At 56.1% G+C, this 22,510-nt stretch overlaps 1 protein-coding gene across 1 annotated transcript; it reads right to left on the bottom strand.

The window, feature by feature from the left end:
* Window positions 1–141: 141 nt before the first annotated feature.
* Window positions 142–20,962, bottom strand: MAP1A (microtubule associated protein 1A). Its single transcript, XM_070358821.1, is given in 8 exon segments — window positions 142–1,709; window positions 1,884–2,104; window positions 2,242–2,607; window positions 2,610–10,668; window positions 10,893–11,033; window positions 11,300–11,382; window positions 19,336–19,437; window positions 20,691–20,962. Coding segments are annotated over 8 exon segments (9,366 nt in total). The 5' UTR covers window positions 20,929–20,962; the 3' UTR covers window positions 142–1,553.
* Between the last annotated feature and the right edge of the window lie 1,548 nt (window positions 20,963–22,510).

Here is a 22,510-nt window from a genome sequence, read left to right as displayed (position 1 = left end):
CTGCCTGGGTCTTGGAACTGCCTCCAGTCATCAAAGGCACTGAGATAAATGACAACACTGGTAGAAGCAGAGAGGCAGAAGCCAGGGCCCAGCAACTGAGCAATGAGTAGAGTCAGAAAAAGCCTAAGCCTCACTGGAACATCTGTAATGAACTGGATTTATTGTTAGAGTTGGAGGCGGCTCCGTTACAGCAGCTGGGAACTAGAGCAGGGAAGAGTGGGGAGGAGCAGAGCACAGCAGCACGGGAGAGTGGGAGCTGGAAGAACACAGGCGGGCTCGATCTGGTTTCCACACAGTCATTTGGCAGAGAAGCCGAGTCCTAACAAGAGCGTCTGGATTTCTCAGTCCCGCAGCAGTCTGGCAGAGCTCTTATTGGCTTGCTTGGGGTGAGGTCCTCTCCCGGGGTGGTATTTTCGGCCTGTTTTCATCTCCCTCAGTCAGAGTTCAGCCTTGGCTCAGCTTCCTCTCCCTTTTGCCTTCCTCCCTCTCCTTATCCCCAAGTCCTCTGGCATGGCCTCCGCCTCCCAGATCCTCTGTCCCAGAGTGTGGAGCTGGAAAGGCAGCCAGCGTCCCCATTTCAGCTGCAGGATGGCAGAATGGAATGTTGGGGGAGTCACACATTGCCGGGGTGTCAAGTGTTTGGATGTCAGGCAGTGGCTTTTAACCCATTACACACCAGGCCACAGCAGGTGACCACATGCAGATAAGCCAAGCAGGGATGAGAAGGGATCAGGAGAGTTGGAATGGGCGGGTGAAAATCTCCGAAGGTCAGGGAGCTTGGAAAGATTCCGCGAGTGAGGCCGGGCTCTCCTCGCTCCTTTGTGCTGCCCAGCAGGCCTGGTCTGGGCATGGCTCTGGGATGTGAATGGTATGAAGCAGGGGCTAGGAGGATAAGCTCCTTTCTTCTCCTCACCAATCTGTTGGTCAAAAAAGAGCTTCACGTTTTGGACTGAGACATTCAGACACGGAGGGAAGCAGTGGGACAGTGTAGCAGTGGCGTACCCCCAGATCCCTGCCAGAACGCAGACTCTGACGGGGAAGGGAATGGGAGATGGACCAAAGGGCGCAGCTCTGAACACCTCACTGACAGTATCCTACCCCCAGGTCACATAAATTACTACTGGAAGTCCTTCTGTGGGATGCTAAATTAAATAGATTAAGAGGTCCCTGGGGCTGGGGATGTGACCTTCCTCCATGAGGGAAGAGGCTGCTCTCTGAGGCCCATCCTCACTCTCCACTCCATCACCAGCATTGGGCAGTGCTAAGAGAGGGTGTCACTCCAGGGTCCTCAGGCATCAGATGACCTCGTGTCCTAATTTTGCATTCTCTCCCTATCCTAATCCTGGTTACCTTTGGTTTGGAGACTCGTTTCAGATGTGGATGAGGGGGAAGGATGACTCCTCCCGTTAGCCCAGCCTAAGTTCCCACGAGACATCCTGTCCACCCCACCCCCTCCCCCAACTCCCATGTCCCTCGACCCCAAAGGACTCAGCAGTAGCCATCTTCTAGGGGAGCTGGGGGAGCGGATCCTCGGGGAAGGGAGAGTGGCTCTTTCAGAACTCAATCTTGCAGGCAGGGAAGGACTCGTCCTGCATGACCACGGTGCTGCTGCTGGCCAGGACTAGAACGTTCAGCTGCTGCTGCTGCTCATGGGTCTGCTGGTACCACTCACGCGTCACCTCCGTGTCATGAGTAGGGATCAGAGTCACCTGGGTAGGAGACAAGACAGCCTGAGGTGAGAATGGGGAGGGAAGGGAAGTCGGGGGATGGGCACCTGATGGTTCAGGAAGGACCAGAGCCAAGGCTTTGAACAGAGACTGTGTTCACTGTTGCTCTGAGCAAACTCTGACCAGACCGCCTCCCTGGTGTTCCTTGCCACTCACCTGAAGATTCTCCCCCCACTGGGCCTTGCCCTCCAGCAGGGCATCCAGCACAGCCCTGCTCGGCTCGCCATTGGCAGGGTCGTTCCCACTGACCACATAGTAGGATGCACGCACTCGTCGGAAGAAGTCAAGGTCAGCAGTCTTGCCGCTGCAGTGATTCGGGATGTAGGCGAGATCCACGTAGACAGGGGCACCAGAGCTGCCCTTGGAACCCAAGGCTGCTGTAGAGACAACACAGGACTCATTGTAGAGGGAGAGGAGAACTCTTTTGGCAACTGTCTTCCTTCCTCCCACTGGAGCCCCTGACCAGCCCACACCCAGACCCAAACCAGTCTCCCACTCTCCATGTTATACTTACTTGGGCCTGCCTTGAGTCCATTGACTAAGCCTTTGGACATGGGGCTGTGTCCATCTTTTTCCTCTGCTGGGGTGACCTGGCTTGGAGTGCTGCGTGGTCGGGGTGGGACCCGGGAGGCTCGATCTGCAGTCCCTTTACCAGGGGTGGGTGAGCGTTTTCCCCGAAGATCCAGACGACGGGCAGGAGACGCTGGCTTGGCCCTACCCGGGGCCCTGCGGCCAACTCTCCCCTGTGCCTTCTCCTTCTCCCGTAGCCTCTCTACCCTTCCAGACTCTGAGCTGAGCCCCTCGGGGTCAGCCATGCACACGTCAGGACGGGGAGGGGCTGGCCGAGGGTCTGGCTGAGGGAGGGGGGGCGGGTCGTGGCGGGCCTGGGATGGTGAGTCCCACTGACCCCACCAGCTTTGTCCACAGGCAGGAAGTCCCCATCTTCATCTGAGTCAAGGGCTGCCTCAGCCGTGATGGATGGACACTCCTCAGTTTCTGGCGGAACATCAGAATCTGACTGTGAGGAGCCTGAGTCGCTGGCTGATGTTGGGGGTGTCTCATCTGCCACGGGGCACGGGCCCCCTGTGGCCCCTGGGGCTCCTGCCCGGCGCCGCCCCCCTCTCCCTACCAGCCGAGCCTCTTCAGTTGAGGGGTCGCTGTCATCCACGGACCGAGGCAGAGGAGGGTTCAAGAAGGAGGGGGAGAGCTCCCCGCGGTGGGGCCGGGGTTCAGCAGCACAGCCCTGGGGCCCAGCCTCCGTCTCGGGGGAGCTGCTTCTAGGCTGGTCTCCAGGGGCTGCTCCAGGGCATGGCGGCTGCTCAGAGGAGAGCAGTGTGTCAGGCCGGGGGCTCCTCTCGGCTCCCTCAGGCCAGGCCCCACGCTCCCAGGCAGGGCAGGCCTCAGCGTCAGCTGGGGCAGGGCCTGGGGGCTTGGGGCTGGTTTCAGTTGGACCATTGGTGGCACCAGCTCCAGAGGGGCCCTGGGAGGGGCTTGGCTTCTTGGCGGCCGCCCCTGAGCACTCCAGGCGACAGGGCAGGGTGCCGTCATCCATGTCCCCGGGCAGGCTTGGAGCCGGAGCTGGGGCCAAGTCTAGGGACGCTGGAGGTGCTGGGCTCAGAGGAGCGAGGTCCCAGAGGCCATGGGCAGCGGCTTCCATTCCTGGGACCAGCTTTATGGACCCTGGTTCTGCAGCTCCCAGACCAGGAGGGAAGCGCTCAGCCACGCTTGACATCACAGGTGTGGTGGCCTCCGAGGAGGAGCCTTCAGACAGCACGGGAGAGGCGGGCCTCGGCAGACTGGAGAGGAGAGGGGTGCTGGGAGATCCGGGTGATGGCAGCTGGGGCAGCGACGAGTCCAGGCTGGGGGCCTTGGTCACTTCGAGGTACTCATCATGCCGGGCTCTGGCGGGGGGTCCTGGAGCCAGAGCCAAAGCCCGGTCCCCAGAGAAGGCAAGCGACCCACAGGGTGCTGAGCGGGGTTCCGCTGGAGAGGGCAGCTGTGGAGGCGCCGGCTGCAGTGAGGAGAAACCAAAGGCTGATGCAGGGAAGTCCAGGCTGGGTCGGGCAGGACCCAGGTGTGAGTCCGAGGAAGGGCTAGTACGTGTCTCGCTTTCAGGCCACAAGGCGGAGGGGCCAGCGGGCGTGGGGTACGGGGGACTTGGGGACTGGGCCTCTTTTTCGGGTTGCTCCCGAGCCCCCTTCTCCAGCTCCGAGTCACTGGGGCTGTCATCCCAGGGACCACGGCCTGGCTCCTTGGGGGAGGGGGTTCTCCGATCTGGACTGCAGCTCAGGATGTGACCGTTCAGCGGCGGGCTTGGGCCTTGGCTCTGGGGGATAGGAGCACGGGGGGGTACCGCAGGTGGGATGAGGCTGGGGTCCATGCCTAGCCCCGGCTCAGGCTCCTGCCTGGGGGGCACAGTGGGTCCTGCCAGAGCTGCATAGCTAAAGGCCGGAGTGTCGAATTGGAGGCGATGGGGTGAGACAGGAGATGAAAGCTCCTTCTCTGCAGGTGTGTCTCGGCCAGCAGCTTCCTCCTTGGTTGAGATGTGGGGGGGCCAGTCCCCAGCAGCTCCAAGTGGAGGCTCTCTAGTGGGGCAGGCGGGGCCCAGCCCCGTGAGCATCATCTGCTCGTAGATGTCTGCGTACTGGAAGCTCCGCTCGTCTGGATAGGGAGTGGGCTCTCTCTGCTCTGGCTCGGTCTGCTCGGGCTCCTCAGAGGCATGGCTCTCGCCGGCCTTGGGGACCTGTGAGCTCCGGGGGCTGTGGTCAGGAACCCCCACTTCTCCTTCCCTTTCTTCTTCGGCCTTGCGGTAGTCCTTCCCTAGCGGGGAGTATGGCCCGCCTTCCAGCTCAGCTGCCCCCTCCTGCACTGCAGCCACCACACCCTCATCCTCAGCTGTGCCCCAGGAGAAGGGTGCAGGAGTATGTGGCTCTGGGGCAGGCGTCGGGGGAGCGGGAGCTGGGGAGAGGGGTGCAGGGGGCAGGGGTCTGTCCTTGGGCACCCATGGTGGGATGTCAGCCAGCCAGGAGCGGGTGGTGGGCTCGTCCCTCATGGGTGGCAGGAGCTTAGGATCTGGGATGGGGCTCTCTTGCCCTGGGGCCAGCAGAACCCTCTGTCTAGCCATCTCCGGCGGGGAGGCCGGAGGAGAGATGATCTCAAAGGGGGAGCGGGTCAGCTTGTCCTCTTCCTCTGGTGGCAGCCCAACTGGTGACTCCGCAAGCCAGCGCTCCACCTCCAGCCCCTTCTGTGGTGCGGGCTCCTGAAAGCCCTTGAAGTCCGAGGCCCAGGGACTCTGGGGTGTGTGCTCCAAGGGGGGCACTTCCTGCTCATCATCCGGGCCCTCATCGAGGAAGGTGCTCTCCCGCTCTTCTGTGTACCGTGGCCGGGCCCCCGGGCCCCCCAGCTCATGAGGGAACCAGACCTTCCGCTCACAGCTCAGCTCCTGCCAGTACGTGTCCTGCTCCAGGACCACATCCTCTCTGCCCCTCCAGTACGTGTCCTCCTGCTCAGGAGATGTGTCCTCCCACGTCCGGGCAGGCTCCTTCTGTTCTCCAGCCGGCTCTCTGCTGCTTGGAGATGTTTCTCGCCACTCCTGGACCACATCCTGCTCCTTCTGGTACTTCTCCCAGGCCTTGTCCTCCTGCACTGGGCTCTCTTCCAGCCCCAGAGCTTTGCTCTTCTCCAGCACAGCTTCTTCTTTCTGTTCCACAGCCTTGACTTTTTCTGGAGATTTTTCCTCTAGGATCTTTTCCTTTGGTGCCATGGTTTTATCCTCCTGCACAGGGCTCTCCTGCTCCTGAGTTTTGTCTTTCTCTTCCAGAAATTTATCTTTTTGTTCAGTGGCCTTAATGGTTTGTTCAAGTGCTTCAGCCTTCTGTTCGAGGGCCCAGTATTTTTGTGCTAAGGCCTGGTCCTTCTGTTCTGGGGCCTGGTCCTTCTGGGCCTTGTCCTTCTCTTCTGGGGCCTTGTCCTGTTCAGAGGCTTCATCTTTCTGTTCTAAGGCCTTGCCCTTCAGTTCAGGGACCGTGTCTTTTGGAACAGTGTCTTTATGTTCCAAGTCTCTGATTTTTTGTGCTAAGATTTTATCTTTCCCTTCTGGGACCTTGTCCTCCTGTTCTAGGGCCTTGTCTTTTGCTTCTAAGCCTCTGTCTTTAGGTTCTAAGTCTTCGTCTTTTCCTTCCGAGGCCTGGTCCTTCTGTTCCAGGGCTGTGTCCCTGTGTTCTAAGCCTCTGTCCTTAGGTTCTAAGTCTTCGTCTTTTCCTTCCGGGGCCTGGTCCTTCTGTTCCAGGGCTGTGTCCCTGTGTTCTAAGCCTCTGTCTTGAGGTTCTAAGTCTTCGTCTTTTCCTTCCGGGGCCTGGTCCTTCTGTTCCGGGGCTGTGTCCCTGTGTTCTAAGCCTCTGTCTTTAGGTTCTAAGTCTTCGTCTTTTCCTTCCGGGGCCTGGTCCTTCTGATCCGGGGCTGTGTCCCTGTGTTCTAAGCCTCTGTCTTTAGGTTCTAAGTCTTCGTCTTTTCTTTCTGGGGCCTGGTCCTTCTGATCCGGGGCTGTTTCCCTGTGTTCTGAGTCTCTGCCTTTTTGTTCCACAGCCTGATCCTGCGGCTCCCCAGCCTTGTCCTTCTCTTCCAGAACCTCATCTTTCCGACAGATGGCTGTGTCCCTCTGCTCCATGACAGTGTCCCTCTGTTCCAGGGTTTTGCCCTGCTGCTGAAGGACTTCATCCGTGGGCTCGGGTCCCTTCTCCTTCTGCTCTGGGGGTCTGTCCTTCAACTTTGGAACTTTGCCTTCCCACTCCATGACAATATCCTCCACGGCAGGGCTTGGTAAGGACTCAGGGCTCTTGGTGAGGGAGCTATCAGGTGTAAGAATGTGTTCACCCAGGCTTGTGATCACTCCGGGTGAGTGCCTCCCATCTCCTAGCAGCGCAGTGGGAGAGAAGGAACTGGCGGGTAATTTTCCATCAGGGCTCTCATCTGTGATGTCTGCCCGTGCGGAGTATCCACTGGTCCCATCTGTGGGAGGCGATGCTGTGGCTGCCCGAGCTTCTGGAATAGACACAGGGGCTAGGTGGAGAGCGGTGTCCTCAGCCTGTATCAGAGGCCCTTTTTCTTCCTTACCAAGGCTTAGTTCCCCAAACTGGAGGGTGCCAAGGCTTTCTGGAGATAGCTGCTTGGAAGAGATGTCCAGCGAGGTCTCCTTGCTGGGACTCTCCTCTGAGAGAGACAGTGACCGGATGTCTTCTGGAGATCCCTGCGGCCACAGGTCTGTGTGGAGGCGCTGCTCCGTCAGGCCACAGGGAGACCTCGGGGTGGCGTCTTGCTTTTTGGCAGCATCTGGGGAGACCACGCTGAGGACAGAGAGGGACTCTGCCTCTTCAGGGGAGAGGCCTCGGTCAGTAATCTGGAGCACCTCCTCTTTCTGAGGTTCCCCAAGTTCTTGGAGTGAGGTTCTCAAGTCTCCGGGTAGGGCTTCTGTTTCCGGAACCGGGCCTGCGGGCTCTTCCACCTCCACAGTCTCGAGGACGATGGCTTTGTCCTGTTCTGGCAGCAGCTGGATGGTACGGCCGGCCTGTCCCCCAGCTATGCTGATGGATACCTCCTGGGCCTGGGGGCTCCTGGGAGGAGACGCCTTCCCTTCCTCCTCCAGTGCACCCTTGTCAGGCCCTGGCTTGGCGGTCTCCTCTGCAGCAACTTCCTTGCCCACACCTGGGATACTCTTAGTATCTCCCCAGGAGTCTGCTTCCTGAAAGTCTTGGGGCTCAGACTTTTCCTCCACTGGGGACTGATGAAAGGGTGTGTGGGTGGCACTGGGTGGGCCAGATGGTGGCGGAGAGGCCATCTTCACTGTGCTGTCATCTGGGCTGAGGCAGCGCTCCTCTGCCTCTCCAAGGGCTGGTTCCCCTGGGTGGAGGGCATGCCCAGGGGCGGCAAACATCGGGGGTCCATACTGACCATGCAGTTTCTCCGACATCTGTACGTTGGCGGTCTCCTCCTCCTCTTCCCCCTCCAGGGCCCTCTCTCCAGACAAGCCTCTCCCTACCATCTCTCCTCTCTTCTCTGACTCCCCGGTCACAGAGAAGTCCTCATAGGGTGGTGACTTGAAGCCTTTGTCTTCTTCCAACGAGGAGGTGGGTGAGATGGTGCCGGCCGATGGCACGTAGTCCAGGCCCTGAGTGGCTTCAGTGCGGGATGAGGGGATGCTCGTGACCGTGTCAAGCAGCAGGGAGCTCTTGCCCGTCTCCTCTGTCTGTGGGGCCGTGAGTGAAGCTACGGACTGGTCCTCGGCCACGGACGTGGCAAAAGAAGAGAGCTTGTCACACTCAGTGATCGAGGTGGCCGAAGACACGTGCTCCTCTTCCGCCAGAGGGGCGGCCACCATGTTGGGGGGGTAGGTGAGTTCTGTCTCTGGTGCTCCGTAGGCCTTGCTGGCGGTGGCGGGAACAGCGCTGTCAGCAGGCTGGCTGGCCTCAAACGGGCCGGGACCTTCAGGCCCAGGGAGGTCATAGGTTCCTGTCGGAAACCTAGGTGGGGCCGCGCGCTCCTCGGGCTCGTCGTGGATCTCTTCATCTGAGATGGTCTGCTCGGTCTCAGAGTAGCCAGGGATCGTCTCGTCCTGGATGTAAGACACGTGCTCAGTGGCTCCTGCTGGGGTGGCCAGGCTGCTTAGGAATGACGAGGTCTCCTTCTCCGGGGCCTTGCCTTGGAGTCCCAGTTCCCGGCCGCCGAGAGCCTCCTTCCCCCCTGGCGTCACCTTCAAGGCTTCTTGCAAGTGCTTTTGGTAAAAACCCTCTGCCTTTGTCTCCTCTTCTTCCTCCTCATCGGAAGGGGGCAGCTCCTCCATTTCCTCTAACTCGGCCTTCTCTATCACATCTTCCTTTACCTCAGGTTCACTTTCCTCTCGGGCTTCTGTTCTGTCAGGGAGCCCCTCGGCTTCCTTTGGCTTCTTTTCCTCCCAAGTATCTTTCTCTTCCTCTGTTTCCGCCCCAGAGTCTGGGCCTCTGTCCTTGCTGCCTCGTTCCTCAGGGACGTCTGGGACAACCTCTTTCTCCTTCACCACAGGTACTTCTGCTTCCAGCCCGGGGACAGAGGGTGGTGCCACCTGGGCCGCTGTGCTTGGGAGTCCCTCCTCGGCAGTGTCCAGGGGGAGCGGTTTCTCATCCCTTTGTTCAGTCAGCAACTCCCTCTCCTCACGTTTCAACTCCTCAAAGTCCTGTGTAAGGTCTTCTGGTGAAGATAAGGCCAGCTCCCTTGCTGGGAGGGGTGCGGCCCCCTTCTGGGCTGGGGGTGTCCGGGGCTCAGAGGACAGCTCCTTCTCCCCACGGGTAGCCCGGCTCTTGTCCATCTTGACTCTGCCGGGGGCCTTGGCTTTGTAGAGGGTCTTCCGCACCTCAGGGGTAAAGGGCTTCAGGTCTGGCTTGGAAATCTTTTTGACCTCAGGTTTGGTGTCTTTCTTCTTCTCCTCCTTCTTGGCATCCTTCTTTTCCTCCTTCCTTCCTTCATCCTTCTTGAGCTCCTTCCTCTCCTTCTTGATCTCCTTTTTCTCTTTGTCTTTTTTCTCTTCCAGCTTTGATATCTTTTCTTTCAGGTGCTTCTTCCCCACTTTGTCTTTGATCAGCTTTCGCTTCTCTGCCTTCAGTGCCTCGCTTGACTCTGTCTTCACCCTCTCGGGCTTGGCGGGCTTCTCTGGGGGCTTCTCAGACGACTCTTTTGCCTTCTTTTCGGTCTTGGCTAACTCTTTGGCCAGTTCTGAGCGAGCTTCCTTGGCTCCCTCTTCGGCCACCTCCTCCCGTTTGGCCAGCTTGCCCACGGGTGTCTTGGTCGTGGCCTTGAGGCTCTCTTTGCTGTCAGCTCGCTGTTTGATTTTGCTGGGTTTGAGGCTGGCAGGCACAGCCCCAGTGGCCAGGTCCTTCTGTGTGGCCACGGGGTAGCGCAGGAAGTCCAGGTGTCGAAGCTTTTCCAGGCCCTCCAAGATCTTGTTCTGGGGGGCATTCCCTGGGAAAAGGACGCGCACGATCTTCTCAGTGGGGTTGGCTGGCAACCAGACCACCAGAGCGGTGATAGAGGTCAGGTAGGGCACCGAGATCTCAGCCTCCTTCCCATTAGCCAGCACGATTCCCGTCTTGGCTTTACTGTTGCCCGCCCACTTTTGCATGAGGAACTGCATCTCCTTGCTGTCCTTGACAGGGTTGAGGACGTACATGTCCAGGCGGCCCACACCCATCTTGTGGAAGAGGGTGAGAGGCTCTATGGTGTTGCTGACCACGCGGTACAGGGGCTCGGCCTGGATGCCCAGGCGGTTTAAGTGCTGCAGAGTGAGGCAGGCCTCCTCAATGCTGCGCTTGGCCTTCCGCGAGGCATCAGGCAGCCGCAGCTTATCGGGCACGTTGAAGAAGACAACCCCTAGCTCAGGGGAGATGAGGTTCTTCACCCAGTCGCTGTAGCTGCTGGAGCCCTGGGACTGCTCCTCTTCCAGTTCTGCCACTTTGCGCTGCAGAAGCCCGTTGATGCCTGGCAGGTTGTCGGCCCCGATGTGGGTGAGCAGCACCGAGTCGATGCGGTCCAGATGCCGCACTAGCTTCCAGAAGCAGGACTTGCGATCAGAGCCACCATCCACCAGGATGTTGAAACCATTAACGGCAAAGAGGGCTGAGTCCCCGCGGCCGCCGGGGAAGATGTAGCAGCAAGGCTTGGAGAGCTTGAGGAAGCCCCCTGAGGTGGGGGGCTCCAGCAGGTCGAAGGGGGATGGCACATCCACGGTCTCAGAGACGTACTCGGAGAATTCAGCCACGCCGTCCATGGTGGGCAGCGTGGGCTCAGGGTTTAGCCGGAGGTGCAAGGTCTCTTGGGAACTGGATAGTCCCAGGTGGCTCCAGTCGCCCTCCCCTAAGCAGGACACGGTGAGGAAAGCCTGGATCCCAGGGTCTCTGTTGCTGAGCAGTTGGGCAATCTGGATGAATGGGAGACAAAAAGCCTGATCAGGTCACTGGGGTTGTCTCAGCCCAACTCAGATTCAACCTGCTAGTCTCCATCTCTCTCTGAGGTGATCTACCATTCTGCCAGCATCCCCGGGGGGTCAAGGGCCATAGGATTTGCCCTTCCTTGGATCCCTCCCCACAGCTCTAGTCACACCCCGTGTTCTGTTCCTCCTGGACACTGGGACATAGGACTCACCTCTGGGTTCTGAAGGACCTGGGCAAAGTTTTGATAGGAGTAGGTGCCACTCTGTAGGATGAGGTCTCCCCCAGGCTCTAAACTCTGCCCACTCAAGATCAGCAGTTTGTGAGCTGATGGGCTACTGAGGAGGTGGTGAACCTACAGCAGAAGGAGAGGATTGGTCACAATGGAGGAAGCCCAGGAAAGGGCACTGAAGGTTCCAGGTCCCCCTCAGTACAGCAAGGACATGCTCCCCACTGGGAGCCCCACAGCACCTCCAGGTGGGGCTGGGATTGTGAGGCAGCTTAGATGGCAGAGAGAGCTTGGTTCAAAGCCAAGCCTGGGAATTCTTGGCACTGGCTGGGGTGGGTTATGGCGCTTTCAGCAGGCCCTCGAGGCCAGTGCGGCTCAGGCCCTGGCCTTACCTCAGAGCTGATGCTGTCGGCACTGGGGTTTACGAGGATGACAGTCTCTAGGATCTCACTCTGGTGGCAGAGGGTCCTCTGGCCTGAGGGAGAGATGCAGGAATTTGTATTGAGGGAAGTGGGTAGAGACTGAAGTGGAGAGGCATTGTGTAGGGCAGGAGAGGAAAAACTGCACTATCAGAAAACGGGGCTGGGGGAAAGGGTAGCCTGGCTCTCCTTGATCCTGCCACTTTGGAACCTGCTGAGTAAGGTCTGGGGACTAGCTCCGGCTGCAGCCCTTCCCTTCCAGGGTTTCCTCCTCCCGCACTGGCTGTCTGCTCCCTCCCCTCATCTAACACCCCCTCTGCCTGGAACTCCCGCCTCAGGCTGCCCTGCTGACAAGAACCTTTTGTCCCTCTCTGTCGCTCTGGAGCACTAAGCTCCTGGTGCTGCCTGGGGATGGGGGGCTCAGCTGGAGGAGGGGCTTCTGCGACGTTGATCCTCACTCAGCTCCCTGCTCACTAGCTTGCCTCTGCCCAGGGCTTTCTTGCCAGAGTGCCTGGAAATAAGGAGACGGCAGTGGGTACGGACTCATCCTCCTTTCAAACTCCCATCCCAGGCCCAACGTCCCATTCCAAAGGACTCAGAGCAGTCTGAGCTATCTAAACCCTAGGGAGTTACAAGGCAGAGGAGAAATAGGACCTCTTAATCTGTTTTCTGGTTCCTTGGGAGGCCAAGCCTGCGCTCACAAACACAGTCATCCTGTTCCCAGCACTAAAGGTTTCACTCCCTGTCTCCCACCTTAGCTCCACGTTCCCAGGCTCCTGGTTCACTGCCCACAACCCGACCTCTCCGAGAAAACAACAGTTTCTCCTCTCACTCCTGCGCCTCTCCTATGGGCCTTCTGTCATAAGGAGGGGAGTCTGGGATGCACAAACAAGAAACAGTTAAGATAGGAGAGGTTCAGAGTGTTCCCCAGGCTCCGGGGGTGGGGTGAGGGACAGAATACACCCTCAAATCCCCTCTCTACGTCCCTTCTCCAGACTCACATGAAACACCAAGCAATGCAGCAAAGAAAGTGCCAGGTTAGAAGGAGATCCCGAAGAAGGGTGCCGCCAGCCCAGGCTCCTCCCGCCCTCACCGACTGAATAGGTGGTTGGTGTGGAAGTGGGCTGTCTGGAGGATACTGGTGGGAGGACTCATAACCTGTCCCCCAGACCCTCTTCTGTGACCCAGCACTCTCTCCTCTTTCTGGGGCTCAGACAAGAGGACCCCGGGGCCAGGGCCTTTGTTAAACGGAAGAGCGATGGTGCCAGCATTGGGCAGATCTGGCAGCTGCAGGGAAATGAACTACCGATGGTGTCTGAAGACCAAGGCCCACGCAGGGTGGGCGGGGCCCATGCGGAGTTCAAGGGTTCTCTGCTATTAACTTGGGAATTGAGGGCCGCTTGGAGGTCAGTTCAGAGGGTGAGAACCACCTCGGAGTCACGAAGGGGCAGGGCTTGGGCAGGTGAGGGATGAGGGACTTCAAGGATTCAGGGAGCAGCCAGCCCAAGGCGGGCTCTAAGTAGTTCAGATTTAGAACGGCAGTTCCACCACCTCCCTCACCCCTGGCACAAACGCCCAAGGTCAACACACTTGAGCTAGGGGGTCAGAAAAGGAAAAATCTGTGATACAGTCCAACTTGCTTTCTCTCCACTACCTCTGTTCCCCCACAGTCTGCCATTGCCCCCTACCCCGGCCCCCTAGACTGGTTTGTAACCACCAATTCCGGTCTTGGAGTAAGACCCTATGGCTCACCCCTGGGCGCTCTGGCTGTGACTGGCCACTACTACATGGTTTGTATCCTGCGCCCCTCCTTTTCGGGGCCTGGGAGGAAGCCCTCTGCCTCTTTTCGGCTCCCCTGCATTCCCACTGAGGGCCACGGACTTGTTTTCCCGCTTTCTTTGGAGAGGACTTCTCTGAGGCAGGGGCACATCCCCAGGCCAGGGATGGGGTTAGTGGGGGGGCGGGGGTGGCTGCGGGTGCGGAGCCGGGAGGGCAGGTGTCTCCGCAGTGAGGCGGGCGGGAGGGGGCCAGGCAGCTGCAGTGTGCCGCAGTGTGTGAGCGTGCGCGCTGAGCCCGGCGCCGGCTCCGCCCCCGCCCCCACCCCAGCATGACAAGTCATTTTCTTGGCTGCCTCTGCATGGGGGGTGGGGAGGGAAAGGGGGGATGCCGAGAGGGAGAAGAAACGGACTCCTCTGTTCGGAGCCCCCATCTTGGGAAGAGAAGCGGGGGTGGGGGTGGGGCCGTGACTGGGAGCCGGCGGGGTTGACAGCACTGGGAATGCGGGGCAGCTGCTGGGGAGCGAGCGCTCCCCATCTCCGAGGCGGCCTCTCCATCCCGGGAGGCAGCCAGAAAGAGGGGGCTTCGAGTCCAAGTTTCAAGCTCGACGGTTGCCGGTTGCCGGGAATGGGTGTGGGGAGCACACCGCACACCGGCTGGTCTGTGAAGAGGCGCGTGCCACGTCTTAACGACCCTTTCCTCCCTTCTTTTCCAAAGTGTCCCCCACCTTCCCTTACTTGGCAAAAACTCGCGGTCCCATTCACCCCCCTGCATCGGAGCAGCTGAGCAATCCAGCAGCTGACACACAGAGAGACTCTCCCATTCGGTGCATTCCCACAACATCCGCCTTTCCCTCTAATTCTTCTGTCCCTACCAAAGACACAGCCCGTCTCTAACTCCGTCAGAGCCCCAGGCCGCTGGGCAGAGCCGGTGACACCACCCTCTGCGGCTGCCCCTGGGGCTGCTCCCAGCTCAGCCCAGCCCGCGCGGTGGCCTGTCACTGTGCGGCCCCACTGGCCTCCGCCTGGTTCTGGGTCCAGGCTGGCCCCACAGTCAGTTCATCTTCTCGGCTCCCCACCCTGCCAACCCCCGCCAGGCTAGTTCCAGACACAGCATATTAGGTTATCAACTCCCTTTCCCGTTACCCGCATCCCACCTCCCCATCACAGCATCCCCCATGCCAAGTCCTTTGGCCTGGTTGGGTTCTTACCCGGGGATGTGGTGGGGAGACCCTCATGGAGGCTGCTGCTCCGGCCTCAGCCGGCAGCTTCAGAGAAGAGTCTGCGGCACTGGGGTGGGAGTGGGGTGGGGTGGGGGTGGGGGCGCTTGATGGTGAGGGCGGCGCCAGGGCGGGGAAGGGGGGCTGGTCCATGACGAGGCTCTAGAGATTTAACTGTTTCTTTGCCTTCACAGTGTCAGCGCTCTAGTGCTTCTGCTTGGCTGGGGGCTAAGGAGTTGTCTAGCAGCTCAAAGAGTCAGGGGGTCTCCAGTGGCCTACGGGGGGAGGGGGGTCCTTCTCCCCCAACCCTGCTTAGTTAAGATACATTCTTTTAGTGTCAGCTAAAGACCCACACTCTGTGCTACACATTGCCGGGGATATAGGAGGTTGGGCCCTCCCTTTTCTCTCAGGAACCATCTGCTGCCTCTCCCCTCAGACTGGGGGAATGACCTTCAATCCCTGGAGGAGCAGGAGACAAAGAGGCTGGGGGCCTAAAAGCTTAGGGTAGGAGTGAAGGGACTACTTGAGAAGGCTAGGGATGACAGAAAGAAGGCAGTTGCGCAGAGCTCTGTTGTCTTCTGAGCCACAGCTGTAGACGTGGAGGGAGGGAATGTGGCAGAAAGAAGTCATTTTAGGTTGGGGGTAGTTTGAAATTCTGGAGTGGACACACAGTCCCTACTCCATCTCTAGCCCGTCTGGGGTGGGGCACAGGGGCCCTAAGACTGCCTACAATTCTGTGCCAATGCAGCACAGCACTGCAACCACACAGGCACTGATACTTGGAATTCTTGCTCTCTGGGTATGAAGAGGCATTTTCTGAAGTTTCAGGGCACATTCTACCTTTCAGTGAAATAGTTAAAGGGATGAAGGAAGATCAGCAGGGCCCCAGGCCTGTAAGAGTTTCTTTCTATAGACCAATTATTAAATGTCACATAAAGTATTCTTTGGACTAAAAAGATCTTAAAATGACTTTGTAGAGTGTTGGGTCCCTGTTCTTGTCTCTGTACTTTGCTGTCTCTCTGATGTCTTCATTTTATAGGGTCTTAATCCTTTTAATATTGGTCCTGTTTCCCTTAGCCTCTTCTGTCTCAGATTTGGTGACACGTACTCTAGGACTCAAAGAGAGGACCCAGGGAGCTCTAGCACTGAGTTTCAACCGGTGATGCTCAAGTTCCTACAGGGTCCTTCCCTGCCCTCTTCCCTCCCATCAACCCTCCCCAGTCCTGGGTAATTCCTACTGCTTCCTCCCAGTGACATCCACTCACTTTTCCCCAGCACCGGCTCCACCCTTGCCCCTGGCTGCCAAGAGCTGCTTTTGAAGGTCAGAGAAGCCAAAATAGTCTCTGCTCTCAGTATCCCCATCCCCCTGTAAACTGCCTTCAGAGGAGAGGAGAAGCTGAGTCACCAGTGGGGGGTGGGGGTGGGGGTGGGACTAAAGATGGGGAGGAATCTTTGCTCAGATCCGGAGATGCAAAGCAGTAACATGGCAACAGCCCCATTTGGATAGAGGAGGCCATCTGCAGAGACGTACAACACAAACCAGGCTGAGTTCCGAGCATCACAAAGGGGAGACACTCCTTTCTGCAACTTCATAGTTCTTATTTTCTCCCACCTCAAACCTTCTCTCTCCTCCCTGCTTTCTAGAGCTCTCTGGAGTGTGCTAAGAGGGAAACTTGAATAGACATGTGCTTTGAGAACAAAATAACATTTCCCAGACCATTGCAGAGCCCACCCTTATTCTCAGCTATCACCCCCAAGGGCCACACCCTGGGCAAGGTTCCAACTCACAAGGGAGTTTTCCTTCATCCCTCACCCTCTGAACAGCCTACCCACCACAACCACACCTCCATCCGCTGTGTTCCTTGGCTCTGCTGCAATGAAATGGTGAGATGCCAAGGAAGAGAGGCCTGAGCTCAGACACAAAGTGAGATCAGAAATCCTGGATCTGAGATCTGACTCTGCCATTTTACTAATCATGTTTTTAAACAAGCCACTTAAGGTTTCTGAAAGATTACTTCCTTAATTACAAAATGAGTATAATATTAGTACCACCCTCCAATAGCGCCACAAGGAGTAAATCACATAAAAGATGAAAAAGTGCTTCACTCCTAGAACCTTAAACCCATAATGCACCAGTGCCACTGGAAGTCCGTCTCCCTCTTGTGGAAGATTTATGAGAGGTCACCGAGGTGATCAGGAACTCCTAAACCAGAATATCTCAACTCTAGAGTAACTTAGCTCCCAGGTAAAGCTATGACGCAAAGTGCCTGTCAGAAGGGACTTCACGTACTCTTCATGTCCCTCCTTTCCCATTTCTGACAGCAGTGCAAACCCCAGTTCTAGGGGCCAATGAGCTACTGTATCAATTCAGAAGTCTTCATGTTTGCAGAAGTAACAGAACTAACACTTCCTGAGCACATCAGTGGGGATAGCATCAGACAGAAGGCTTCCAAACTGGTCCTTCAGCCTGTGTCTTTTTTAGGCCCAGAATATCAATCATGAATTATAAATTACAAAACCCTCTTCCTTCCTATATGTGCTCAATAGTAGAAGCAATATCACAGTGTTATTTAAGCTCAGTTTCCCACTGTTCTAATTGTTTTGGGATTTGTTTTAAAATGCTTGGAAACTCCAGAGGTTTTTTTTTTGCAGGAATTAGAAAGGAAGCCTCCAAGTCACCATTGGAGACCAAAGTGGTGCAAAATTCACCTTGGAAAGCCTTTACCACATTTGACCACTAGAAGGAGCTGGGCCACTGACTCACCATCAAAGGGTCCCCTTCCTTTCTGTGTGTGTGTGTGTGTCTGTGTGTGTGTGTGTGTGAGACTCTCCATCAAAGGGTCCCCTTCCTTTCTGTGTGTGTGTGTGTGTGTGTGTGTGAGACTCTCCATCAAAGGGTCCCCTTCCTTTCTGTGTGTGTGTGTGTGTGTGTGTGAGACTCTCCATCAAAGGGTCCCCTTCCTTTCTATGTGTGTGTGTGTGTGTGTGTGTGTAAAGGGTAGTGGCAGGAATGATTGTTCTCTCCCTATCATTACAAGATACATTTTTGTCCCCCTTTTCAGCATTTTGACCTAGGGCTTGAGGAGACGTGAGAGAGATGGTGGCCCAGCCGGTGGGGTGGGCAGAGAAGATAAAATAGTAAGCTCCTAGCATATGCCATGGAGCTCATCCCAGCAGCCTGGTTCCCTTGGCCTCCCCACTAATGGAGGCTGAAAGGAGGGGCAGTGTCTGCAGCTGCTCTGGGCCGACTGGTGTTTGTGGGGACAGCTGAAAGAGGAGCCAGCAGGGCTGGGGCTGTGGCTGTCTTGAGCCATGTGGGTTTTTCCAGGAAATTATCCACTATTCTCCAGGGACATAGACAGGCCACCGTGAAAAATGTCCAAACCTAAAAAAATTCAGAAGTAAGCCCTGATATTGGGTATAATTGTCCTAAACTCCTTGAGGATACCATGCTAAAACTCTTTGATTGAAAAGATCCAGTAGGTGTTTGTATATCAGTCTGAGAGGTCCCTGAGAGTAACTATGCATCTCCCTGTAAGTATTTTCCCAAGCATCCCCAAATCTTCATCTGAAGAATGGCTAAGTTTTTTGGTTCAAGTTCTGTTCTTTCTTACATCATTCCAGAAAGCATCCTTCTCTTACATCCATGTCCAAAAAGACAAGGTTCGAGAATTCAGCGTGAATTAATAACATCAGCAGATACTTCCCAAACTTCAATTGAGTCATTAATTTCATCTGCTGTCATCCCTTTCTCCAGACTTGCACCAAAGCTCCTAGGATGAATAAAGTGGTAAAACTGTCGATTTTCACATCGTTAGAGCTAATGGAGGAAGCCATGATGTAAGTATACTAAACAGAAGGAAGTCTCAAAACAGTGACTGGTTAGCTTCATAGGAAGCCAATCACATCAAGAAGATGCCAGCCTCACATTTTTAAAATGCTGCACATAGTTCTAAGATAATATAGCATTAGTCACATTAAACTTGTCTTCTCTCTCCAGGAGCAGCTCTAGAGGAATAGGTGATCAGGGCAATGACCAACGATGTGGCAGTTAGCAGGAGGAGCAGAAAAAGAAGGGGAAGTGACTGTCCGATATAATGGATAACTGAGAATCATCTGCATAAGATACAAATTCAGTCATTTGATGGTAAGGACTGTTGAATTGGGTGGATTTATATTCCATAGAGACACTGGTGTATCAATTGGTTTGCCGACATTTACCAATAACATGACCAGATGCCCAAGCATTTTTATAATGGGATGTAGAGCTTTCTGTAAGTCTTCCCATAGATACCATCATGGAATAATAGCTTCTAAAATGTTACTTTTCTCAAATTCCTGACCATTTCTCCCACACAGCAGAATGCAAAACTGCATCTTGCAAACTTTGATCTCAGAGCCAAATCTCAAAGTATGGCTAGCTCTTTCTTGCAGCAGTGAACCCAGGAAACCCTGCTTCCTGGTACATTTAATGGTGCTCATCAGCCTTTGGGTCAAGGTTTCTGCTATGTTCTGAACATCTGCTGACTGAGCCAAAGGAGGAACCAGAAACTCTAGAGGCTAGAGGATAGGCTGTGCAGCCTGAGGGAAAGTGCTAAGCAAGGATCTGGAAAGGTGAGTGGGGGAACTCAAGGGTCTCTGTAAAGGGAAGCAAGGAGCTCAGGGTATACAGAAAGGGGAATACAAAAAAGAGAGTGAACTTTTTACATAGGAGATGATTCATCACTCAAGAGGTACCTCATTCCCTTAGTGCATGTTGGCTGTCCATAAACCACCCCCTTCTCAGGTAGAAATTACATTCTCCAGGCTTCCTCCACAATCATACCATTTGTCTGTGAAGTGACCTGGGTATGTGGAGATTGCTACGGAGCTCTACAACATTCCCCTCAGGAGCCCCTCCCTTCTCCCCAACCCAAACTTCCCACAAGGTCAGTTCTGCCAGAGAGACTGGACCTCTGCTCTTCTGTGACCATCCCTCACCCACAGCACCGAGACAAATGACACTAGTCCTAACCTTTGACCTCTGAGGAGAAGTGAGCTAGATGCCGGGTAATGAAGAGTCTCAATTGTTGGTTCAAGTCAATGGATGATAAATCAATGTTCCAGGAGAGAATGCCTGTGAGAGAAAAAGAAACAAAGAGGGACCTAGATAAGGTCAGAGGGACTGGACTTCGGGGAGCATTTCCAAGCTCACAGAAGGGGTGAGGGGTGAGAGGGAGGGGATAAGGATGGTTGCCATGATCAGCCTCACTAATGTATTTAAGAAAGGTGGCCAGTCCTATGTCTAGCTCCCATCCTGTACCGTTCTTGGACTTTGCTTGAGCTACAGGAAGGAGGGCAGAGTTTAGGCTAAATTTGGTCATTGGTAAATTTGTATGTAGGAATTTTCTTGCAGAGTTGCCCAGTTGTGATAGAAGTGACACCCAAGGGCCCATTTGCAGATACTGCTGCTGCTGCTACTGCTAAGTCGCTTCAGTCGTGTCCGACTCTGTGTGACCCCATAGACAGCAGCCCACCAGGCTCCCCTGTCCCTGGGATTCTCCAGGCAAGAATACTGGAGTGGGTTGCCATTTCCTTCTCCAATGCATGAAGGTGAAAAGTGAAAGTGAAGTCGCTCAGTCCTGTCTGACTCTGAGCGACCCCATGGACTGCAGCCTACTGGGGCTCCTCCGTCCATGGGATTTTCCAGGCAAGAGTACTGGAGTGGGGTGCCATCGCCTTCTCCGTTTCCAGATACTAGGGGCTGCCTTCCCAATACGGCTAAGTAGGATCCTAGACTTTCCTTCTGTGGCCCCCTCCTTGCCTCCACTCCTCCGTGGCTTGCTTCCACCCGCAGGTGGCTCCGCAGCACTGCGCCACAGGCAGTGGAGGGCTGAAGAGCTTGTGGCCACGAAGGTCACTCTTTCAGACTGGCGGCTAGCACTGGGATATTTGAGATCTGTCTACAGCATTCAGAAAGCACACTGTGCTTGGTTCAAGAACCCTAAAGAAGAAACTAAGGTAGGGACATGGACTCTTCAGGGGATGGTGAGGACTTTCAGGACCTCTGGCCCAAGACACTGCGGGAGAGAGGGGTATAACCAGAGGGCATCCCCACCCAGGCAGTGCCAGCTCCCCACCCCTACCCCGACCCCTGCCTGAGGGAGATTGCGGAACGCCGTGGAGTGTGAGGCAAGGATGGGGTTGTGAGATGTTGGCAGTTTGGGAGGACACGAACGCGTGACACAGAAGATGCAGGTGACAGGGGCTGATGATTCAGATTAACAGGGCGCGCAGATCTCAGGAAATGCACACTAGGGATAGAGGATGCAGACGGCAGAGAAGCACGGGATGGAGGATGTCCCTAGCGCAGCCAGGACAGCAGCTCACCTTGTTCAAGGTGGGCCCGAACGGCCCTCAGCTGACTCTCTGTAGCGATATCGCCGATCACGATGAGCAAAGAGTGCTTCCGCAGGTCCCAGCGTGCCGCCGCCACCACGGCTCCGGCCTCGCGCAGCGGCTCCGCGGGGTTCTGAGCCGGCGGAGAGCCGGGGCTGCGGAGCCCTAGCCCGGGACTTGTCTCCATGGCAACGCCACGAGGCCGCCCGGGCCCAGCCTCGGTCTCCATGGAAACTCCGTTGGCGCGCTAGGCCGGCCGTGTCCGCTGCGGGTAGAGTGCGCGCGGTTCTTAAAGGCCGGCGGCAGAAGTCGCTCATTGGCTGCTGCCTGTCAGGGGGCGGAGCACTGGCGCCGCAGGGGCGGGGCCGCGGCCGCGACGCTCCGGCTCTGCGGTGTCGCTGGACGTGGGGGCGGGTACCGAGGTGCGGGTTGGCTTTCCCGCTCCGTCATCACTTGTTTTCCAGAGGGAGCTGATACTCGGGCTAGAGTAGGGGTGGGGGCTCTGCGGGCCGGGTGGAGGGGCGAGTCTCTTGCCTCCGCGCCAGAAGAAGCTTCTAGGTAGTCTTTCCCGGATAAGTGCTGTCTGGCAGTTCCGCAGCCTCGCCCGTACTGAGGGGAGCCATCTTGTCCCTCTCTGCTTCTGAGTTTGGTGTATCCTTCAGTCGGTGTGTCTGTATTATCATTGTTTGGAGGTTTTTTGTTTTTTTCCTCCCTCCTGTCACTGCCTGCCAGGGTCCTAGATTCCGTCCTCGGTTTTTCTGTCCTCATTGCCCCGGGCCCTGGGTGTGCTCTGGAAGGCTGTGCAGTATCAGGACGGACAGAATGACCTTCCGGCCCTGAGTCCCTGGTGAGTTGTTATTCCGAAGATAGTGGTTGGCTTGTCTCCATCTCTACTGAGTGCAATGAGCTCAGACTGCAGCAAGGGGGGTTTGAGTAAAACCCAGAAGAGTCCTTCCCAACTACTTGTGACACAGTGAATTGGGTAACCTTGGGAGACAATGGTATTACTTCCCCCAGGGAATTCTCAAAACAGAAGGGACAATGTCTGAACAAGGAAAGAGATTGGCCCTTCCAAAAAAAAAGAACCAAAACCAGAGGATGTACTAAGGAGGCTGGCACTGTTTTATGATTGCCTGGAACATCCTGTGACAATGGTGTGGTGCTAAAAGCCTAATCCACACTCCCACCCCCTCCTTTCCTCAGCCTGTCCCCACCACCTACTCTGCACTCCTGTATCTTCTTTTACCCAGGATACTGAGTCATTCTGTATGTGTATCACACGGAGAAGAGCTTGCCTTCTGCCCTAGGACTCCAGCAGTACTTTTGTGGCTTCCCTATGCCATGCACTTTCCGGATGGTACAGGGAAGAAAGGAGCACAGTGCCCGATTCAGCACGGCTGTCTGTGAGCCGCCTTCTGATTCACCTCCTCTCTGGAGGCCTTGAGGAGGGCTGGACAGTGTCTGCATTTTAAGTACCTCACAGTAGCCCTGGTTCTTATCATGGAGCATTTGTTTAGCAAAACATCCATTCTGCAATTTGGATATGGCCCTATCTGAAACTAACATAGTGTTATATGTCAGTTACACCTCAAATTAAAAAAAAAAAAAAAATGGACAGGGCCCTGAAAATCCTTTGTGTAACAGAAATAATACAGTGGTATGTAAAATGGTGGGGATGCCTCACCCTATTTGACACATGAGACAGTGCTGTGCTCTACCCACCCGCCCCCCATTTGCAAATCTCAGTCTGGCAAAGAGCACAAATGGATGTGTAAGCCTCCCCTTTTCTGCAATCAGAAAAGAGTGCCACA

The sequence above is a fragment of the Bos mutus genome, chromosome 21 (assembly GCF_027580195.1).
Source record: "Bos mutus isolate GX-2022 chromosome 21, NWIPB_WYAK_1.1, whole genome shotgun sequence".
In the NCBI taxonomy this organism is placed as follows: Eukaryota; Metazoa; Chordata; class Mammalia; order Artiodactyla; family Bovidae; genus Bos; species Bos mutus.
Note: the sequence above shows the minus strand (reverse complement) of the source record. Positions and strands in the feature narration are given on the sequence as shown.